This window comes from Vollenhovia emeryi, unplaced genomic scaffold (assembly GCF_000949405.1).
Source record: "Vollenhovia emeryi isolate VEMERY1.0 unplaced genomic scaffold, V.emery_V1.0 DF939160.1, whole genome shotgun sequence".
Lineage (NCBI taxonomy): Eukaryota > Metazoa > Arthropoda > Insecta > Hymenoptera > Formicidae > Vollenhovia > Vollenhovia emeryi.
This window is the reverse complement of record NW_011967206.1, coordinates 467,966-492,265: the sequence shown is the minus strand read 5'-3', so window position 1 is coordinate 492,265 and position 24,300 is coordinate 467,966. Positions and strand designations below refer to the sequence as shown.

The 24,300-nt window shown below is 45.0% G+C and overlaps 1 protein-coding gene across 1 annotated transcript in view; it reads left to right on the top strand.

Moving 5' to 3' along the window:
- Nucleotides 1-202: 202 nt before the first annotated feature.
- The window catches only part of LOC105564691 (neurogenic locus Notch protein), a 291,723-nt gene continuing 267,625 nt past the window's right edge, over nt 203-24,300 (top strand). Inside the window, exon 1 of the mRNA XM_012017253.1 lies at nt 203-1,129. Within this exon, the coding sequence (XP_011872643.1) occupies nt 1,039-1,129 (91 nt within the window). The 5' untranslated portion in view covers nt 203-1,038. The remainder of the gene's footprint in view (nt 1,130-24,300) is intronic.

Genomic DNA, 24,300 nt, shown 5'->3' with positions numbered 1-24,300 from the left:
TCGAATCTGACACCCTGTATGTACACGGAGAAATTTTTCTTTTATAATTTGTCCGGGAAATTATATAATTATGGGAGAACACGTCATTTCAAAGAACTTTATGAGAGTTTTTGAAATTTTACTATACACTTTACTATTAAAATAACGCGTTGCCCCATAATTACATGATTTTTAGGATAAATTATAAAAGAAAATTCTCTCCCCGTGTATATAAAATCCCTTATTAGCGTAGTTTCTATACAAACTGGGATTTCTTAAAAAAAATTTCTTTTCGCTGTGAATTGTTACAAAGTGTGAAAAAAAGTCCCTTTATACCCGAAAAAGAGCTCAGGCTTGCTGATACAAAAGCGAATTCTTTTGAAACTCTCGTACGCAAGCTTGCCCTTCGCTTTCCGAGACGCAGATTTTTCCGTCGGCGTGGAACGCAAGTTCGGCGGCTGTTGGAATATCATCCCCCTGAAAAGTCCTCGAACAACTTGGCGGCGCGCGAGGGGGTTCCGCTTGGCGGCGGCGCTTGGCGGCGCGCGGCGCTGCGCGGCCGGCGTGCCGTTGTACCCGCGCGGTGATTGGCCGCCGCGTCGGCCATCCTGCGCTGGCGCAGCGATACAGTGCGCGGACGGCAGGTGCGCGCGCACCGCGGAACTACTTTCAGCGCGTTAAGCGAACAATAGGGATCCCAGAAGTGTTTCGGACGCGGTCGTGTTCGCTTAACCGTCGTGCCGTATGCCTTTTTTCTCGATCCGCGCGAGCACGCCGTGCACACGGGGACCCGGTCGCTTGGTGCCGCATCCCGCTTGGTGACGCGCGTCGCGTACGATGCGCCCGGTCGAGTGACGGCGGGCGATAGTACACTAATATCGAACAAGTGTGCGTCGCGCCGCTTTGCTCCGCGCCGCGCCGCGCCGCGCCGCGCCGGTCAGTGTCCGTCCGTCCGTTCGTTTCCCCGAGTGTGTGCGCCCGTGCTCCCTTCCGATGAGTGTGTGTCTACCCGACGTGTGTGAATAACAACCAAAAAATCATAATAATATCTACGGCACCATGTCGCTGCCACGGCCGAGATTGGATTACGCGCTCACGGTCGGGTTGTCGTTCGCGCTGCTGGCGTTCACCTGCGTGCCCGCGGTGTCCGGTGAGTACGAAACTTTGTGTTATTCTCGCGTCCCGCGGCCCCCGCGCCGCCGGGGCAACAACAGGATCGCGAGGCGACGCCGAGCGCCGGCGCGTAGGACGGAGTTGATTCGCGTCTCGACGACTCGGTCCGACCCTCCTTCTCCTCCGAGGATCTCGCCTGGCCGTTTCGTTTCCCTTGGCGTCCGACATTACCACGCTCGTCCTTAGTGTTCGCTTACTATCTGTCTCGAAAATATCGACCGCCGCCGCCGCGGCCGCCGATCGCGTGCGATCGGGCTCGATTTCGCGAGCTGCGCGAGCGTTCCACGAAGATCCTCGGGACGCGAACGACTCGCCGTTCCTCGGGACATGACACCGAACACACATTTCGTCGATGCAATCTTCTCCTTTCTTTTTTCTCTCTCTCTCTCTTCATATTTTTGTTTACTTGTCAGATCGGGAGCGCGTGAGAGAACACGGCCTGGCCTCGATCTTCCTCTCGTGTCCGACAGGCCGATAGGTCTCGTCGGCGCTGTCAGGCTGACAGCGAAGGCGAGCGTGCGGAGTCTCTCCTCGGAGCGACGCGTCGGTCGCTCCGAGCGGACGCACGTGATGGTGTGTTTAACAACGGCAGCGACGCTCATTCGGCCGGCGGCGTCAAGACGCGGCGCGACGCGGCGCGGCGCCCCCGTCCGAGTTGGCAGTCCCTGAGGGACAGGTGCCCAGCCCCGGCTTTCCAGGAAGCGGAGCCATCCCTTCTTCGGCGCGTTAACACGCTCCGACTCGACATTTCGTTGCTCCCTCTCGATATTTTGCGCGCGGCTCGCGGCCCCCTTCCGCGGGAGCCGTATCCTGTTTTGACCCTCCTGCGTTGGAAGCGTGTTTCGACGAGCACGCTCGCGACCTGGGGTTGTCGAAAATTTATACCGTGGGGCCCCCGAGAAGATAACGTTGTTATGTAACCCGGTCGGTTTTCTTTTATTATCATAATTGTTGCACGGTAAACGGCTCGATGCAGCTTTCACGATAAATTGCTGCGCGTTACGAAGTAATAGCGAAGATGTAGTTGCGTTAATATTTATGCTGGCGTTTGTCTACGAATGTAGGGAAATGGGCAATAGTAGTAGACGCGAAATTATTGTTTGCGGAGATGTTTGCGCGCTGCGGCTGCACTAAAATCATCCTGTTTTCTTTCCGTTAACTGGGACTTGGCTACACGGGGAGAGAATTTTTTCTGGAAATTTATCCTGAAAATCATATAATCGGGGGACACGGCATTCCCAGAATTTTATCAGAGTTTTGTGAAATTTTACCACACATTTTGCTCGAGGGTTAAACCGCTGCGGGCACTGTGGCGTGCAGATATTACTAGGCATTTTTTGGGCATTATAAAGATAAAATAAGATGAAATAAGATGAAACAAGATAAATGAGATAATAAGACAAAGTAATGTCCACTGGGCATTATTGGGCATTGGTGTACATGATTTTGGTCAGCGGTTTACCCTTCGATTAGACTAGACATTACTAGACACTTTTTGGGTATTAGTTCGGGCATTAGGCCCTGCTGGGGCGTTATAAAGATAAAATAAGATGAACTACGATAAAACAAGATAAATAAGATAAAATAAAATAATAAGATAAAATAATGCCCACTGGGCATTAGTAGGCATCGGGGGGGAAACCGCTGAGGGGATTGTGGTGTACAGATTTGCGGCATTACTGGGCATTACTAGGTATTTTTGGGACTTGCTGAGGCAATACAAAGATAAAATAAGACAAAATAAGATGAAATAAGATAACATAAGATAAATAATGTAAAACAAGATAATAAGATAAAGTAATGCCCATTGGGCATTAGTGGGCATTGGTGTACATACATGATTTTGGTCAGCGGTTTACCCCTCGATTTTACTACTAGAATGTATTCTCTAAAAATCGATCAATGAATAGTCACTAACGACAGGTAAACCGCTGAGGGCATTGTAGTGTCCAGATTTGCGTCATTACTAAACATTACTAGGCATTTTTTGGGCCTTAGGTTGGGCATTATAAAGATAAAATAAGATAAAGCAAGGTAAATGAGATACAATAAGATAATAAGATGAAGTAATGCCCACTGGGCATTAGTAGGCATTGGTGTACATGATTTTGGTTTTACCCCTCGGTCACTAATTTACAGTTATACTTACACCACTGCTATTTTCAGTGGTATACTTATAACTGCAAATCGGTGTCTGTTCACTGTTTTCAGTGTTAATTCACTGATTGACTTTTAGAGAGTACGGTAAAATTAAGAAAACTCATCTTCAAAATGCCATGTTGTCCCACGTGATTTTCAGGGTAAACTTTAAGAGAAAATTCTCTTCGTGTACTTAGAAGCTAGTAGATAATTTGGAAGTATACAATCATTACGAATTTGGTTAATTATGAGACGTTATTGTTCTCACAATCAGTTTTTCGACTGAAACAATAAGTCAATGAGAGTCGTTGTGCGGTTGCAGTGAAATAATCCGGTTTCTTTCCGTTAATTGGGACTTAGAAGCTATTAGGTAGTTTGGTAGTACATGTTCATTGTAGATTCGGTTAATTGTGGGCTAACGAGACGCATGATTCACATCGATAACGGCGTGAATTTACTGGTGTTGCAATTTCTAGGCGCTATAATAATACGTTCATTTTAGAAATTAGGTAAAGACGACACACGAGTTCTCTCTAAATACCACCGTGCGTATTTCGCGAAAAGTGGAAAACCCGTTGAATAGATAACGGCCGAAATAACTCTCGTCGTAAGAATTTCGCCTTTCCTACATCCGAAATCAGGCGGTCTACCGTGCGCGGTAATTCGCAGAATATTGCAATGATTTGGCAGAAACGGAAATGACACTTGTGAGAACGTGACCTTTCGTTGTCGAAATAGAGGAACTTGAAAGGTCTAATAACGTTAAACCAACGTGGGACTGATCCATACGAGACATCGTCGGAATCTATTACGAGAGATCGTTTGTAAAAACGAATTCGAAATTTCGTGTGATCGTCTCTAAATATTTTACGAATGTGATTTAACAAAAGTCCGCGTACTACAATCGCGTTTAAAGAAAGTAACGTAAAGAAATGAATAAAATGAATGAATAAAACAATCTTTTCAATTCAATTAGCGTACATCTTAAAAAATTGAATAACTAGTATATTTTGGACTTAAACTCCTGTAACGCACCCGATCATTTTCTCCGCCTGAACGTGTGCAACGGAGAATTAATAGGGGATAATTGTTTACCTTCGGTAAATTTCTATCTTGACTTTTCGCCAGGACATAAATTAACGTGACGTAATACTTGCATCGATGCGGTGAGTATTGCCGCGTATACACCGCTGCGAAATGGCGAGTGAGGAAAGTTGGGTAAAATCCAACAGGGAAGACGGGGCAGGATAATTAAGATCCATCAGCGTTATCGTTTCTGGATTGTCTCGAGCCGTAATGCGGTATTTCGAATTTTATCGGTACATCTTTCCAATCTTTCCGTCGTGTATGACACGTGTCTTTAATTCTGTTTCTGTCAATTGATTACACCACATTTTATTTTACAGTTTTCATTGTTAGGCAAAACAAGAGATTTCGCTCATAATTTAAAAACCACCCGAACACGACATTGTTTTAGGTTACAAAAGAGATGTGAGTGTATTCAATTAACGGTAAAAAATAATAGAATTTATACTTATGAATATAATAAAACCAATAAAAATTTTTATATTAATCTTTAAAATTTTCTAAGTAGACTTAATTTAAATTAAGTCTATACAAAGTTTTTATTTTTATCTCTCTTGAAATGGAATCGCGCGTAATTTGTAATACTTACGACATAATGAGATGAAAATTCATAACACTCGACAGGAATTAAAACGACCGAAGCTTAGGCTTTGTTAATCTCAGTTACTTCCGTATGTCCATTTTAAATTCAGAACTCGAATGAAACGCGAATGAGAGCGACGTCGCGTCGGCAATTCCTGGATAATCTCTTTTCCCTAGAACGTGTAGTCGTTAACTTTTTAAATTTTACAGCATATCCCGCTTTTGTGTCTCGAATCCGTACTTGGCTGTACGACTCGGCCCTAGAAATGCGGCAACAACGGGTATCGCGCGAACGCGAGAATATTCCGCAATTCGACCGTCTCGATAGTCGTTCCGAGGAATCGGGGCGAAGATCTCGTCCCAAGGCTCGTCGCTATACATATATCTCGCGATACTCTGGATGCGGCACGGCTGTTGGCGGCGGCGGCGGCGGCGACGGCGCGCTCCAGACGTTCGCCGCTCTTATGTTCTCAGGCTTTCTCTTCTCTCTCTCCTTAGAAACCGATCCGCCCGGGCTTAACGTGCTTTCACACGGGACACGCCGCGCGTTCGCCGCCACGCGAGACGCGGCGCGGCGCAAGGGTTACATTTCGCGAATATTAAAACGCCGCCGTGTACTCGCGGAATGCCGCCGCCGACTCGGGAAGTATCGGGCCCGCGCGTGGAAACGCGCGGGATATGGATCGCCGTCGTTTGCGAAAGTCGCGGATACGACTTTTCAACCTTCCATCCCGGAGTATCGTTTTACTCGCGCGTGATAATGCGTCGGCGTGAGGAGATCCTCGGGGAGTTTCCTACGATAAATATCTGTCCGCCTGAAATGTTACTCGTATCATTCTGCGAATAAACGCATTATTGCCACGTTGCGAACGGAGCGCTCTATACGCGTCACGATAAATTTTCGTTTCCCCCTCCGGGAAACAAGAGTCACGCTGCAGGCGCCAGTCCGTATAATCAAAGAAAAAAGGACATTTTCCGGCCTCGGTTAATGGAGGCACGATTTGCATTTATTGCTTCGCGCGTGTTAATTGAAAGCTCGATGAATTAAAGTCGACGCGTTTAGCATAACTCGTAGCGCGGTTGATTCAGCCGCTCCTCGTGTCTCGGGCCGATAAGCGCGGGTTCGGTTAAAAACCTCAATATCTTGGACGTAGTTCCCTTTTTGCGCGTTTGGCGACGAGCTAACTATAGACCGGCGATACAACATGCGAGAGGTAACTGCAGGAAATCGGCTCGATACCACTCCCGGGACATTCGAAACCTTCGCGCGACTTAGAAACCGTCGTCGTGCGATCGACCTGCAACCGGTTTCTCGTTCCCTTTCATCGGTTCAGGCCCGGCACACGAGCTCTAATCCGGGTTCTGCACACGTGTGCAATCAGCCGTGCGCGCACACACGCACGCGACAATGCGTGCACGGCCAGATGTGTGTATGCATAGCTGCTCCTGCTTTCGTTTCCATTGACTCACTCGCGCGCGCGCGCGCGCGCTCGCGGTATTTTGCTAATCTTTCATCCAGGCACGGAGCACGCTGCCGTCAGCTGTTGTCCGTTGGCGCATCAGTTTGGTCTCGTTATTAGTAGTATGCGTGCCTCACAATAGAGATGTGTTACATAATTTGGAAGCGACACCATCGCAAACCCAGAAAACTTGCCGAGTAACAGACTTAATCTTTTGAAAGTCGATCCAAAATTTTCGACATTAACACTTCGCTGTCACACTGGGTGGTCAAAATGACTTTGACTTTGGCAAAAAGTCGTACTTTTTATTTTTATTGTCCTTTTTAAAAAATTGTTTTCTTTTCGACAATTTTTCAATAAGTAAAGTCATAAGTATACACTTCAATAAGTAAATTATAAGTACACTTACGAGAGGAAACCTGCTGTCCAAAATATTGTACAGCCCCAGCAAGGCCCAATGCCCAAACTAATGTCCAAAAAATGCCTGGTAATGCCCAGTAATGCCGCAAATTTGAACACCACGATGCCCTCAGCGGTTTCCCCCTCGTATACTTATAACTGCATATCAGCGACTATTCACTGTTTTCAGTGATAATTTACTGATTGATTTTTAGAGAGTGCATTTTACTAGTAAAATTAAAGAAAAACTTTTATTAAGTTCTTCAAAATGTCGCGTTGTCGATGATTATGTGATTTTCAGGACAAATTATAAAAGAAAATTCTGTCCGTATTATGCAAGCTTTACTAGTAGTAATTTTACCAGTAAAATGTATGGTAAAATTTCGAAAAGCCGCCATAAAGTTGTTGGAAATGTCATGTTGCCCCACGATCACATGATTTTCAGGGATAAATTTTAAGAGAAAATTCCCTCCGTATAGCCAATTGCAGAAGAGATATGTCGTGTGTACGTGTAATCAAAAGTTACGGCTGTAGGTAGTCGAATGTTTTTCCTTGGTTCGTCGGGATTTAAAGAACCTCGGACGCAGACTTACGTGTCTTCTAATCCAGCAGCCCTCGCATTTTTCCTCTCGACCCGGTCATTCTTTTCCGTCGAAGGAGATAGGATAGGAAGCGGTCGGGTATCTCGCGGCATCTGCTAACTAAAAGGGTAAGATCTCCACGTCGCCGTTCTATCGAGAACCAACCCGGGGTATTTGCATTCGTCCCCGCGCTCCTCGCTGGCGTAGATGCCTGCAGCGTAAAACCGCATAATTAAGGACCCTCGCTACCGCACATGTCCGTCCATCCGTCCGTCCGTTCTTCCGTCCGTTTCCCGCTGCCAGTTACGTCGTCCCGGAAAGATCCGAGAGGGGAGGCCCGGGGTATCGCGGAAGGATCGAGGATTGTGCCGTCAGTCAACGCGCGGGACGGCGACGAGTCCTTATAGAGGATATATTCCTCGCGTGAGCGCTATGCAGATTCCGAGAGGGCCTCGGGTTCGCACACATCCGCGAGATTTTCACGAGCGGCAGAAGCCGCGATCTTAGAGCGTCGATTAGACGTCCGCGGTATCGAAGCCGAATCCGTTGTCTCGATCGACCGACGCAAATTCCGCGCGTATTATTATTTCGTCGATGGACGGCTCGGAGGTTTCCGACATTTCTTGCACCTTGTTCCCGGTAGCATTATAACTCGATCATTAAGAGCTATCGTTGGATGATCAATATTTTGCTTCAAAATATTGATTTTCTTGCGACAATTACACGATCTTACTCTCTAAAAGTCAATCAGTGGATTATCAGTGAATAGTCACTGATTTACAGTTATAAGTATACCGCTGCAATTTTTAGTAGTACACTTACTGACTCTTCACTGTTTTCACTGATAATTCGCCGATCGACTTTTAGAGAGTAACAGTAAATTTTCCACTAAACAGAGATTTCACTCCAAGAGCAATAAATTCATAGCGGAACAAACAAATGATGCCCATTACTTCAGCAGAAACCCTGCTCATATCAGGAGCTTCTCTCATAACAGGGGACTTTCCTCTACTAATACTTTTTCCTCGGTTACGTACCTAGTTTCCCAATTACATTTTACTAAATTTTGAAGTAGTCTAGTAATGAAATTTCAAAGTTAGCAGTATAAAGACATTTAACGATATAAAGGATTCAATTGTTTCTGCACCTTTCATGACATTTCACTTTTCGAAAGGGATACTACGAGCGATCATTCTTTTTACTCCTGAAGCCATATCAGACTTACGGATTGAGATTGAGATTAGATTGAAATTTGACAGAGCAGAGTAAAGTTTACTAATCTCATGTTTGGTGAATTTTACTGTGATTGGTCAAAGAGTGAGAAGAAGATTGGCCCCATTTCTTTCGCATTCGATTTTGGTCACAAAGCAGGTACCAAACGAGGTGCCAAATGAAAGATCTCGTCAAGATAATCGCAGATATGTCAGTCTCAGAGTGTACCTGTTTAACGTTCCAGAGATATCGGGCCCCAAAAATTCCAAAACTAATACCTCTCCGGACAAAAAGACATTTCTTCTGTCACTGACACGTTCAGAATGATACTGAATTGCTGACTAAAAGGTTTCCCTAATGGTCGTTGCTAATGACATCGTCTTGCATTTTCTATGAACCTAAGTAAGTTTTAGGTGGATTAAGTGAATTATTATCTGGAGCTCTTTCTACAATCTAACTAATAGCTTCGGTCAGAAGCATTCATAAAGCTATTTTACGGCACTGAACTTTTGGAGCCCGATTTCTCTGGAACGTTAAGAAGGTACACTCTGAGACTGACATATTTGTAATCAGCTTGACGAGACCTTTCGTTTGGCACCTACTTTGTCACCAAGATTGAATTCGAAAAAATGGGGCCGTTTGCCTATGGACACTTGTTCTCACTTTTTCCGTCTCAATCCGTGGTCTGATACGGGCTTGACGGTCGCCCACCGAAGGTTGGCACTGCGGAGGCAGTACGCGTCTCACCGAAACGAATTCATCGTCATTGTTATCGATATTCTCGGTTATCACATCTTTTGATGTCAACGTTTTCCATTAATTCTCTTAACTAAGGGTGATTCAGGCTATTTTATAAATTAAGAGCGACAATATAATATTATAATATTTTTGTCCTCGATGACGATAAAGTAGATTCGCTCCCGACTTATCTCCAGATTCTTCGCGTCGTTGCTTCGACGTTTGCTCCCACGCCGACTTGCGTTTTTGCCGCACGCGACACGAGAGATTCTTCATCGCGGAAACGCATTCGGGGTGGTCCCGGCGAAAGGAGCGCGAGAAATGAGCCCCGGCGGCCCGAGAAGATGCGAGATCGAGGACGATGCGAATTGGTCCACGAAATACGGCGAGAGAGGACCACCCGGCGTTTGTTTTCCCGCGCGGCCCGCGACGCGCACGTGGAAGCGGTTTAACGTAATCCGGATTCGTATCGGTCTAAAGCGATTACTTGCTCGGGCGCGAGAGCACGGACAGGGATCGTTGTTCATACGCTCGCGTACCGACGACGTCGGTTTTTCCCAGAGAGGAGCGCGGAGACGAGGATAAGCGCGTTCCGCGCGCGCACCAGGTCGACGCGATCGTATCTATTAATCATGCTCCGGCTCCTACTACCATCGGCATCGTCTCGCTCCGCATCGGCGTAAGAACACGCGCTCGCATGGCCGCTCATTCGTGTGATAAATGGCGAGTGTGGCGAGGCGAATGCGTTGCACACGGGGTTGATCGCCGGCTGACTAATAACTCCTCGCCAATCGCGAAACGGCCATGGGAAATCGGCGTTTCGAGCCTGCGTTTTCGCCCGACTCGCCAAGTTCCGATTTCCATCGAAACAACTGGCGGCAACTGCTCGCTTGTTGATCAAAGCGGGAAGAGAATGTAGCATCATTGAAGGGCATGACGGGCGCTTATTGTGCAGCTTATAAAAATCCTGTGGCTATTCCACCAAACAAGAATTTGCTAATAGCAAACGGTTGAGCTCTCTTTTTCCGTGAAGCTGATTGGTTTTCTCGAAGCGCGATGTGCTTCGCTTCTCTTTTAGATTCGTGTTATGCTTCACTTCTTTTCTTCATGTTTAATGTGTCATGTTTTTCACCAATTAATCTTTTTAACTATTTGTTATGCGTAAAAATTATTATAAGAAAATAAGAAAAAATAAATAAATCGCGCACGCAGGTGTCGTTCTAGTAACTTAAAAAGTTAGTTATCGCGGAAAATCTTCTCCTAAAATTTACTCTGAAAATCATGCAATCGTGGAACAATGGCGTTTTGGGGAATTTTATGAGTGTAAAATGTACGGTAAAATTTCAAAAACCTCATAAAATTTGTGAACGCTTACGTCGGTGAAAATATACCGGAAACGTTGCAGCAATCATTTTGATTCGCGAAATTCCTTGTGATTTAACATGATAAAAACTCGTCTTCAAAATCGTCAGCTAAAATGGAATTTTACGCGTCAACTTGAGTCGTTGGTTAACAATACAATTAAATACGTTCGTGACACCTCGGTGAGTGGTTCAGATGGACTCTTATTATCGTGCAACGGGGGGTTTTTTTTTAATTGCCCATTAAAGTCGAGAATCTGATTTAAAGGCGGTCGAGTGCGCGCGTGTACGTTAGCCTCTCCAATTATTATCACCGCGTTATGGCCGGCCGACATTTTGATCGTAAGAGAAATCGGTAGCAAAAGCTAAACCGGCCGTCACGCCGTCAATTAAGCACAAAGCGGCGAGCGTGTCTACTTTTACGCGTTCGCAACGTGAACGATTGCTGAATTTTATGCTATTAATTTTCCCCGTAATGACGGCGCGTCCGATAACGAGCGGCGTAGCCGCAACGAGCCTTTTACAATCGGCGTCGTGGAACGATGCCTTGATTAATTTTTCACGCGGTCAGTGAGGCCTGTGTGTGCCTGAAAGCCGGGCCCCTTAGCTAGCACGGCTTGTTGGCTCATATTACATGCTTAGGCGACGGAACAATCGAAACCCGTACTTACGGAGCTAACATTCCATTAAATGCACCGACTACTGCTTCGTTAATTGATCGTATATTCAGTCGTTTACCTGGAAAGCGTCTCGCTGATCGCAATTGAAAAATTAGCTGACCATTGAAAAGTCATGAATCGCTCGGTGTTGGGAATTTCTTCTCGTATTAAGAGAATTTCTTATCTTCAAAGGTACCTCTTATTTCTCTCTAAAATAATATTTTAAAATAATTTGGAATCGGTGAAATATACACGGAGAGAATTTGCCCTTAAAATTTATTCTGAACATCATGTGATCGTGGGACAACGTGGCGTTTCGAAGAATTTTATGAGTTTTTGAAATTTTATTTTATGAACAAAAGAAGTAAAGCATAACACAAGTCTAAAAGAGAAGCGAAGCACACCGCGTTTCGAGAAAACCAAACGACCTCACGGAAAAGAGGCCTCAACTGTTCGATATTAACGACATTCACGCCGGTAACATCTCTTTGTTTAAAAATGGAAAGGGACTAGTAAAATGTGTATGGTAAAATTGAAATTAGGAAAGCCAAGCTCCGAGCATGGAAAGAGCTGGTGGCCTCCATTGATAATAACGGGACCTCCTCTACAAATTAATAATGTCCATTCCATAATCCATTTTGCCATACATTTTACTAGTAAAATTTTAAAAAGCTCTCATAAAGTTCTTCAAAATGCCATGTTGTTCCGATTCACGATTACATGTTTTCCAGGATAAATTTTAATTGAAAATTCTCTCCGTGTACGCCTAAAAAATTGACTTTTATTGAAAGAGCAGGTCTTATATTATTTTAACACTGAACGTTTCAAACAAATTTCATTCAAATTATTCTTCGCATTTTAGCCTGACTGCCTCTGATTCTATAATTTATACGATTTAATAAATTATTAATCAATTATAATCTGCTGGGGAGGTTTATCCGAATGGAGTCTATCCAAGACTTTTTTTCGATGCACGCTATCTTTCTTCATTTTTTCGCCACACGAATGAATCTATAACTGACATACAAGTTATAAACGAATCTTCACATAACAAACGACACCGGTCCGCGTCCGGTAGTCGCGACTATAGGCGCGGACGGAAGGATCAGCCGGAAATTACGTCAGGCTCTCTTTCCGGGTATCGTCGCGGCGAGTCTCCCCCCAGCTTGGCGCGCATAACGAGGAAGAATCCGCGCGTTAACGCGGTCTTTCGTAAGTGAGAAACGCCGTTCCTACCGAGTCCCATCGCTAAGTCTCCGCCGTACGCCGCGGAGCGTGCACGTATACGAGCGGGCTCGCTCGTTTCCCAACCGTGCGAGCTGCCGCCGCGGCGGTGCGGTGGTGTGCGCCGATTTATCAACCACCTTCGCTCCCACAAACTGGTCGCCCGCGATCTCGTCGCGTGATAACGCATGCCTCGCGCTCGCGTTGTCCCGCGCTTTCACGTTGATTGGCCGGCTTGACTTTAATTGGGCGCCTCCGTCTCACGTGGAACGAACGGGAGTAGTTCTCGCCGTCGGGGAGTCACTTCGGTTTCCTCAAATTGCCCGCGTATGCGCCATCAAATGCCCGGCGCCATGAATTTACGACGAAAATGCCGTGGACATGCACGCTCGTTCACGCGTTCGCAGCTCGAGGGACGTTTTCGATACGGCGACGCGCCTCCCGCTTAATTAGCAGTCCCGCCGATAAGGCGATTACGCAATCACGCGAGTCTCAATTTGCGATACCTCGCTAATTGGAATAATTTTTATTTGGGATAATTAAGGTGCCGCCGCGGTAATATATGTAAAGTACGTTCGCGGCGCGTCGACCGCGAGATAAAAGTTTCTTCGTTGCTACAGATTTATGGAGCTGCGCGATATACATATCATGCGTTGCGATTTTAATTTCATCTCTGAAAGTCAAAATTTCAACATGCCGACAAGAAAGTATACAATAATGAATCGTTGGAACGCAATTGCACGACACTCGCAATCGAGCGAACTTTGCCGAATCAGACTAGCAATTGTCGACGCGGATTGGATTGGGATCGGCGATTGGCGATTGTTTTCCAGCCAATGAGAGCAGCCAGCGATTTAATCGACTCTCATTGGCCAGAGGACAATCGACAATCGCCAATCGCCAATCCAATCCGAGTCGGCAATTGCTCTGATTCGGTCGTAACCGAACGTGGACGGCAATTGTAAATCGTACGTCTATACGAATGCAACGGCTGCTCCGTACGCGCCATTGTGTCGCGGAAGAAAGTGGTCGCAGCCGGTAATTTCATCGCGGATTCATTTCCCATCTGGACAATAAAGTCGCATCCCCTCGCGCGGACGCGAATCAAGTCACGACTTGATTTCCCGGAAAACGTGACCCCCTCCCCCTCTCTCTCCCCCCCCCTCCCACCCCCCGCGTCTCTCGGCGCCACTCTCGGCGGCGAACTCTCTACGAAAACGTGACTTTCTCGTATCCCACCCGCGCGCTCTCGCGCATACAGTGCCATTGTGTAATGGTCCTTGAACCAAACATCGACCAGCAGCTGGTCGCCGGTCTCCCACGCCCTCCCGCCAAACGCCACGAGTCCTTGTAGAATTCCCAGGATTTACGTCTTTCGTATGTTTTTTCCACTCCTCTTTATATTTCACAAAAGCGGCGCAATTACCGGCGACATGGCGGTTGATCGTGTGTTTTTCGCGGTGTGATTTTAAAGAAAATTACGAGGCGGTGGGTTGAGGGGTGGGGGTTCTTCGGATCCCTTTTTCATCGCTTTCTTTTCATTGCCATGCGAACGGACTGACTGACTGGGAAATGAGACTGGATGCCCGTGCGGGCAAACCGGTAATTCCTGCGTGAACCCCGCGATGCCTGCGCATTTTAATAATAGTCTATTAACAATATTCGGCAGGATGTTCTTGAGTTACAGTTAACACCTGAGTAGTTCCATGAGACACACGCATACCGTTCTGAATAATTTTTTTACAAGAAAGTTCAAAAGGTGAATCGATCAAACCAAGGTGTTAATTAACACTATAAAAAAACTAGAACTATCGAACGATAGGATTCTGAAATTTTACGACTTTTCATCAGTCACTTGATCAATCATCTGATTGATAACGAGCCAAAATTTCAGAAACTTATCTTTTATACAAGAAACAGGATATCAATCTAAAAAGTGAAAACAGTCAGAAATTGCTAGTGTTAAATGACATTCTGCTCGAGCGAGCAGCGTCGTTACAGATTTTATAAATATTTCGTATATATACGGCCGATATTCACAGTCAGACCTTATATATTCAGGACCGTCTTGAATTTATCTAAAGATGTTGTATGGAACTTTTAATTGGCTACGGAGTGTCTAAAGATGATCTTAAGACGGTCCTAAATATAAGGTCTGACTATGAATGGGACCGTCCTGTGTTCTCGACATAGCGGAAATTCCGATTCGAGTGGTCGTCCAAGCGGATCCTCCCCCGAGCCGTTTTGTCTCCCCCGCAATGATCGCGCGCGACACTCGTCCATCATCACCGTCGGTCGTGCATTTCCGTCAAGCTTGGCCGAGCGAGCAAGTGAGCGGCTACAATGGAAATTGTACCGGGCTCCCCTGCGCGTTCGACTCTCTTTCTCTGCGAACCCCCCGGTCCTCCGCGCGCCCCTTTCTTCGCCGGCAACGACGAAACGATCGCACGCATGGCGCGCAGCCACGCCGTGGAATCCGCCTATCGACTACGATCGCACGTGTAATCGTGCCGATGCGAGAGCGCGTCACGCCGCTTGATCGCGCGGCCGCGCTCGCCGGCGCGGTGCGTCGGCCCGTGTAAACCTTACGTTACACGCGCCTTCTACGCGAACATCACGCCCCACGGTCTCATTTAGCGTTAAATCGGGCTGTCCGATCCTCATCTCTGACGCTGACATTGAACGCGAGCTGCGTGTTAGACGGATAAGAGGTAAAATGCGGAACACGTCGGCGGAGGCGTTAAAACTCCGAAGCCCAGCCACCGTATCGCGAGAAGTCGACTTCAATCCCACTTCTTGCCGCCGATCTCGCGGATTTTACAAATTATTCGCCACGTCGTAAAAGTAATCTCCGAGGGGGAAACCGCTGGCCAAAATCTTGTACACCAATGCCCACTAACTACCCAGTGGGCATTACTTTATCTTATTTATCTTGTTTTAACTTATTTCATCTTATTTTATCTTTACAATGCCCCAGCAAGGCCTAATGCCCAAACTAATGCCCAAAAATGCCTAGTAATGCCGCAAATATGTACACCACAATGCCCTCAGCGGTTTACCCCTCGGTGTTCTCTTGATTGTCGCAACGGAAACTCGTTCTTTTATTTTCAAGCTTGCTATAGGAACGTGGGCGCCTCTTTAGAACTTTATGTACGTACAGTGATGGGCAGAATGGTTGTGAGACTATTTTGATGCATTTAGGAATTTAGATTCAGGTTTACGTTACAGAACGTTCTCTCCGGGGAAAATTTTATTTGAGAAATAGATCAAAAATATTCAAAGTGGTTTCGAAATGATCACCGAGCAAAATATTTCTCGGAGAAGAAGATTTTGAAATCCTTGTAGAAGTGTAGACGAAATAATTACTAGAAAATTACTGTGCACCAGTAATTTCTGATAATTCAGTTAACGACCTCTAGTAATTGTTCAGTGCTTTTTCCGTTCCCAGTTGTTACATTTCTGTAAGGAGATTGTGAATCTAAATGCACGTTCCTAAATTCCTTAAACAAAAGTGTCACAACCAGTTTGTCCATCATACACTAGGAATCACCGGTGTCTTCCCACATGAATTTATGCACATATCAACACATTTATACATTTTACATACATACATGGAAAGTGTATATGCGTTCTACATGTGGCTAAATTCATGTGGGAGGGCATCAGTGATTCCTAGTGTACAACCTCGTATACACGAATATTATTTTTACACGTCCATACTTTTGTTGGACCCGCGGAAATTAGCGTTATCTTGCCAACTGAGCTTCAGCGAAATGACCGCGCCTCGATTGGCCGTTCCGACTTTCTTCAACGGTTTCGCTGGCGGACCCGCAGAAACTCGGCGACCACTGACCGCACGGCAAACTCTGTCGCTCAATTAGCGTTATTCCGAGCATATGGAAAGAGACTTCGCGCCAATTAGCGGGGTGCCGAGCTAATTCAGCGGCGAACCAGATTGGTGACGAGTCGAAAATGGCGCGCGGCTGAGCGACAACCGGTTGGCATCGCCGCGCCAATCTCCATTTCTCAATGTTACCGTGCCTTTTATTCCTCGATAAGTATTTCGCCCGAACGCTCTGAGAGAAAGATAGGGCGCATCCTTTTGAAGTACGCTTCCTGTGTCGTGTCTTTATTAGCAAATTAAGAGTCCTCTTTCCCCCCTTCTCCTGGCGCGGCATTCCGCGCCACAATGGACCCGTATTGTTTGCACGGCCGAACCTCTCGGAACGTCTCGGCGAGATGGAGGACGTTCGCGTGTCGCCGCCTTTGTGTAATTTTCGATGTAACTCCGATGCTGCACACGGCGGAGTTCCATGTGAATTTCTTCACGGTTCGTATGCGCGAACTGCTTCCCCGATCTAATAAGTCTACATCCGCTCGCCGATGAGGCGCGGCGTCATTTCGAAGTGGATTATAACGCTGAGAAAAATATCCTGGCCCGTCTAATCGGATATTCAATTACATGTTAACGATTGATATATTCGATTAAATTGTATATTTGATGAAAAATATAATCGGTTTTTCAATTAAATTTCGTCGAATATATCCGTAGTTTAGTCGGAAAACTTAATCAGAACAACCGGTGGTTAGTTTTCCATCAGCAACACTACTTATACTCATTTCTACCAATGCACATTAACTTTAATCCCAGTTTAACTAAGTTTCCCATGTCTAAAAGACATCTTTAAGACGTTTTTTTGTTTGGGTTTTTATCTTTTTCAATTTTTGAAACTAGAAAAAGATAAAAAGTAAGGTAAACCGAGATCATAGTTAATCCGCATTGGTGGAAATGGACATTAATCGATTTATCCAATGGAAACTTTTCTCAGTGAACGGATTACTTTAGTGCGAGAGCATTCTGATCAATGCATTTCGACGAAAAAATTATCTATCGAAGATAGTAGGTCCTGTCGTTATTAGAAAATTGAAAATGCATTAGGTATTTTAATTGACGAAGAGTTTAACAAGTAGTTCGGGAATAAATTGTCGCGGTTAGATTTACATAATTTTTTATCGATTGAACATGAACCGTTCTCTTGTCGAACGAGTACAACAAGATGAATTGGAAAATATTACGTAGATGGAAATTGTATGTTGTTACTCGAATTGATCATATGGCCAACGTACGGTACCCTCCTTCTCCGGCCCTTTTAACCGTTTTGAGTCATGGAGGACCTTTGTACGATTATCGATTGCCAGGTGCGTTTTCGATAAGTCCTTGTGCGTGACGGAACGCGCTGGGAAAGGGTGACACTTTGTTTTCAGGGTGGATAGTACGTTTCCGTTAGTTCCTTGAGAGCCTGAAGAGTATCGCGTATTCGGTCTCAACTCGGAAATTATATTTCCGTTTAAATAAACCGTACGCGCAAAGTAGCAAAAACGTCTAATAAGCTGTGAACTTTGAACGACGGATGTTCTGACGAAGAGCATAAGAATTATTTCCGACAATATCGCAGTTTTCCGTTTTGCGTTCGCGTTGTATAAATTTACTACGTAGCTGTCTCTTATGCCTATCTCGAAAATATCGGCTCGTGTGAAAAGATTTCGAGAATCCCGAGATTTATATAACACGGCCGTGCATTCAAACCGCCAACCGTACGATACCTAATTATGTGTAAACGATGAGTGCTCGCTTCGGTGTAATTACGAGCAATTGGTAACCGTAACTCAAGTCTGAACACGAATGGCATCCAACAATTAATACACCTCGGGCATATGGAACATATGTACCTGCGCTTATTCCGTGCCCACTTAATACGATCATATTTTTGCCCGCCCGAACCACAAAAGGAATCCTTAATAAGAATAAATCGCGCGCGTCCGTTGTATTTAACGCCTCTTGAATATCACACGTTAATTGCATTTTTCCTGTACAAATCCTCGCTGCGACAATTTTGATTTTATACGAGATGAAAGAGAGAGTATCTAGTTTACTAGAAAAATGTATACTACTTAAGTATAATTACTATTAAAATGTATGGTAAAATTTAAAAAAACTCTCATAAAAAGTTCTTCAAAATGCCACGTTGTACTATAACAGCATGATTTTCAGGGTAAATCTTAAAAGAACATTCTCTCCGTGTATTATTGACTAAAAAATTATATCCGGAGAGAACATTTAATTGTAATGTCATTTAGATATTTTCTCATATTGTACAGTGTCTTAACACATGTGTCATCCAAACACAAATTCCTGTGATATAGTGTAGCAATGACAAAATAGAATTTAACAATTTCTTAAGTTAGCCGGTGTAATGTTATAAAAGTCTCAGGGGTAAACCGCTGAGGACATTGTGGTGTACAGATTTCGGGCATTGCTAGGCATTACTAGACATTTCTTGGGTATTAGTGGGTGCTATTTGGCCTTACTGGGACATAATAAAAATCTAAAAGGGTTAGAAAATAAAACAAGATAAAATAAGATAAAGTAATAAAATAAAGTAATAAGATAAAGTAACGAGGGGTAAACCGCTGACCAAAATCATGTACACCAATGCCTACTAATACCCTCTGGGCATTAGTACCTACATGATTTTGGTCAGCGGTTTACCCCTCGTAAAAGTCTCTGTCATTATCAAGCGTCGAGTACATAGCATAATCATTGGAGAAATGCGTGACACATATGTACGTAGTTACGGATCGTCGGCTTCGACAGACGCGGCTACGGCGGTAACGATCAACCGTAAAAATCGTACCTATTATGCGCGCGACACAATGGGGAAGGAATCAGCGTTTAACTTTCGTTAATCGCGCGCGTGTCCGGGCTCGCGGCATTTCTCTCCGCTTCTTGCTCTCGTTATTTCGTTAACTTGTCCCACTCTCATTATTTTCCTTCGCGGCGCACGTACATATATGGCGACGAATTATACTGGGGCAGGCTCTCGATGGCAACTGCCGTGCCGTTGATGCCGATAGTTGTTGCTGTGCCGGACGATGGCGTGCAAAAACCGCGCTGGTGGCCTGCATCGCCGCGGAGAACACTCGGGCGTCTTGTCAGCGGCAGGTGCGAGATACGAAGGTAGCCGGCGACGTTTTCACCGTGACTCGTTCCCTCGGACGAGGCCCCACCGGGGGATACTTTTGACATTCATGCGAGACGCGAGAAGACAGCGAGGTCGGCCGGAGCTTTTTTGCTCGCCGGATTTAATTGAGATCGCCTGACAATGAGATTGCGATAATACAAATGGCAAATCTTGAGTTCATTTTAATCCATATCGGACGTACGTACCGGTAGCGTTGCTACCTCAGTCGCTTCCTTCGAGCGGGGGAAAATTCGTTGCCCGACCTTTGCCGCTGACCGGTTCTCGATCTTTCTCCTCCGTCAGCGCGCAGTCGTTATCTTCATTCGCGCGTATATAGACATTTATATCGCGCGCGCCTCTTTGCGCTCGCCGGTCACGAAAGAATCGTCGGCCGAGTACTTAATCGTGCGTTGGTATTTGGGGTCAACGAGGCAGGGGAGGGGAGAGAGCGCGATAGGGGGAACGAGCGAGAGGAAAAGGGTTCGCGCGAGAGACGATACGGAGGTGGGAGAGAGAGAGAAAGAGAAAGGCAGATTCGACGGCGCGCACCAACAGGGAGTGCGCGTGTATATTGATCCTTGAACCATCTCTACCTCAGATCAACGTGCTCGCATCCAACACCTTTCTCCTCCGCTTCATCTTGCCCGTCCCTTGCAACCCTGCCGAGTCTCATTCTCCTTCTCCTTCTTCTTTTCTCTATCCCCCCCCCTCTCTCTCTCTCTCTCACACAGTCCCCATCTCGCTTCCATCCCGATCCCTTCCCTCTCCGTTTTCGCGCGCGCCTCCTCGTGATAATAATTATCCATTCGACTGTTGCGCGCGCGGCGCAGCCAAAGTCACGATTCTTCTTCTTGCCACTTCCCCTTATGCAGGTTACGTCCGAGTACACCGAGTATCGAGAGGTATTTGCAGTCGATTACTCCTCTCCTCCGGCCCGCCCGTCTTATCGACAATTTGCCCCGACGTATCATATCCGCGGGACTGTCGATTAATTCTTAATACATTTCTCATTGGCGCTTTATGTTACGATCTGCATAATCAGTTAGTCTCTTTGATCTCCGATGCGTTATAAATATCTTTGTAAGTCAATTTGCATATGGTATACGGCCGTTGGAATTAATTAACCACGTGAGTTGTTTGACATTATTATACATATATGCTGTTTCTTAAAGACATGTATATGTAAGGATATGGAAGGACGTCTACATCTATTAATACAGAGAGGCCATTTATCAGAAAAGTTCTGTGTATTGATTATTAATCAAATTTATTTCAAATACATAAACAATTCCGAGTTCGTTCATTAAAAACGTTTTCTCTGTCGACGTTAATTGCAGAGAATCTTTATCTTAAATATCGTATGAAGAAAACATTTGTTAATTGAACAAGTTATCCCGTATAAACGGCAATATTAAACGCGATCGGCCCATGTAAAGTACCGCGCGCGTACCCGTTGAGTTTTTGGTGCGTAATGTGAAAGCGTCCGTCTCCCCGTTAAGTCCGTGTCACACTACGTCGAGGGGTAAACCGCTGAGGGCACTGCGGTGTACAGATTTTGGGCATTAATTTGGGCATTTAGGCCTCGCTGGGGCATTATAAAGATCAAATAAGATAAAACAAGGTAAAACCAGATAAAGTAAGATAATAAGATAAAGTAATGCCCACTGGGCATTAGTACTCTCTAAAATTTTTGGAGTGAAAATGCTGCCATAGAGTGAAACGTTCACCGTATTGGAGTTAATATTCACTCTGTTGGAGTAAGTATTCACTCCAATAGGTTGAACGTTTCACTCCATGGCAGTATTTTCACTCCAAAAATTTTAGAGAGTAGGCATGGGTGTACATGATTTTGGTCAGCAGTTTACTCCTCGCAGTACGTATCGCGGATCGCATATCAGCCAATCAAACGAGACAGCCTCGCATCCGATTGGGTGAATTGCGTTTCACGATCCGCAATCTCAATCCGATCCGCGATCCACAAGACGTAGTGTGACGCGGGCTTTAGTGCATTTGCGTGGCGATTATCGCTACAGTTTCTCAGTGCCTCGCTGTAGGTATAAACTAATTAACTCGCGTACCCGGTTTCTTTGCATAATGGCCACGTTTGCGGGAAACCTTATGCGCCTCGCACCGGAGGAGGGTCGGCGTAGGCCCGACTCTTACATACGGTATTGTTCGTTCGAGCCCCGCGGCGATACCCCGCGCATGAATATAGATACGTTCCTGCACACACGTCGCTATGTTACGCGTACTTATTCATAACGTGCGCCGACTGGCATGCCCCGGGCCGGCGTCGACTTTATTATCGTGAGGCACAGGAACACACCGAGGGGATACTAAGTATAATGGCCTCTAGGCTGAGACCTTACACCGACCTAGAAGGGCCCCGGTCTCTCCCGACACGGACTTGCTCGAGCTATTCACGATCAACCGCGACGATGATTTGCAATTTTGCACAGATCCATGGGGTGGATCGTTTTGCGCTTGCGTTTAATAAAAGGCCGATCATTACATGTCGCGGAATGCGTCGCGAATTGTTTCGCTCATTTTTTACAGAATTTAATTCTCAGGCGCTGTATGTATTTATAAAATGTTGACTCGTGCATATGCGTTGGTTTATTCGGGAGTCTGGTGTTGATATCGGCCTGATTTCGCCGGAAATTTATTCGTCCGGGCGTCAGGATAATATTGTCAAACGTACGTCCGCTATTTGACGCGAAGAAACGATGGAAATTGCGCGCGGTGAATCGACGGGACGATGCGTGGAAAATGATCTTATGACATAATTCACTTCTCCCGCGAATTCGCTCCCGGCGAGGTCGGGGAGATGCGCAGTCACGTCGATGGAGCTTCATTCAGAAAGCGACAAGCCGATTACGGCCGATTGAAATTTATATTTGACGCCGTTCGATTCATGATGCGCGCGAGGTGTGTGATTATTATACGCGCGGATAATAGACACACGTGATTCGCGAATTCCGAGTTGCGGAACAATGATCGATCACGATGAGTGGTAACTCCATACCGTGTATTAATTTAGTCACGCTAAATGAGATTTGCGAACGAGTCCGTTCCTCTGCTCGCGCGGGTAATCTCCTCCCTTTCCTCCGCGGCGTAATGTATTCTAACCGACTTCCTCCGTGATATCTAACGTAAGTTAGTTTCTCCGAGTTTGCGAGGGTCTTAACCTTTCCGGCGTATGTCGGAGAAAGTATTAATGGACTTGTTAAATGAGTCCTATTGCTATCTCATCTTATTACGTCTATCAGCTGATTACGACGTTGCATTGTAAATATTATTAGCTCTTTCGAAATGTCTCAAATTCCTTGGCGTAATAAGAAACGGTTTAGAGCCAGAAAGTAGCAAATATTTGTCGACTTTCCGCAATGAATTTATTAACGAAATTGACTAACTTCATTATCTCGCAATACCTTCTTCATTATATCTTTACGCAGAAAGTAAAGGAGAATACTCTAAAAAATTTTCTGCTCGTCGAATTAACTTCGCGACATAGCGAGATATTCAATCGCTGCCCTCTTTATTAATTATCTGCCGTAAATCAAAGCTCTCTCGCTCCGATCTTCATTGGGGATTAGCTCTATAGCGAGTTACTTAACCGCCGCAAGGTATGAACTTTCTCTTCAACGGCGGGGCATGATACGTGTAGTATACATTGTTCAAAATTGCAGCATCGGGTACTCAACTATATTCACTGACAAGTGAAACATGAAGCATGAAACCAATTTTGTGTATAAATATGCGAGTTATTTATATCATAATTTTTATTTGCGTACTTCATTTACGTATTTTGCGACTATTAGAAAATAATGTATTATAGATTCCAAGTATATTTTAACGAGGGTAAATGATGCATAGCGGCTATCATGGAGGCAAACTCTTTATTGTTCTGTTGCAGTGATACTAACTGCGTAAATTGCAATTCTGACCTTTTCGTACTTATTCGAAGGAAGGCGTGCGTGAGACTTCGTGTGCTTTTATTTGCCTTCCATTAAATAGCCGATGCTCTTTCTTGACGCGATAACTGCGAGCAAGAGACGCACGTGTGAGATAAGGCGTGACAATATTTGACACTATGCCTAGAACGCTGCTTGCTCACGGACCTTTTTATGAGCCTTAGGCTTACCGAGAAATTCTGCCGGACGTGAAAAAGGTTTCCGGTTACGTTTCCTAGACATTAGAAGAGAAATTGGAAAAAGGATTAATTATAAATATAGAATTTTAGGTTTAAAAACGCATTACAATCGAGATGTATGAGCTAATACAAATCATCAAATAAAATGAAACGGTTAGGTTTTTGATTAAAAATTATCAGCAGTTTACATATTTGATTATATCAGATTTTATTTATAATTTGTTCGATTTATAATACATGAATAATAATACGGCAAACAATTATCTAACAATGCATAAAGTGCATAGACACATCAATCAAATATAGATCATGAATTGTAATTAAGTTACCTTCTTCAAGCATGGCTGCTTTTTCTTAGTTATCAAGATCTATTTTTATCTTCCAATATATTTGTAATTAATAGCTCGAATTACTCATTATTTTCCATGTCCAATGTTTTGCGTCGAGCCATTTAATACCTTTAACAATTTAAGCTAGTTTTTGCTGTATTTTATGAGCTCATATTTCGCTCGTCAAAGCACGACAAAAAGGT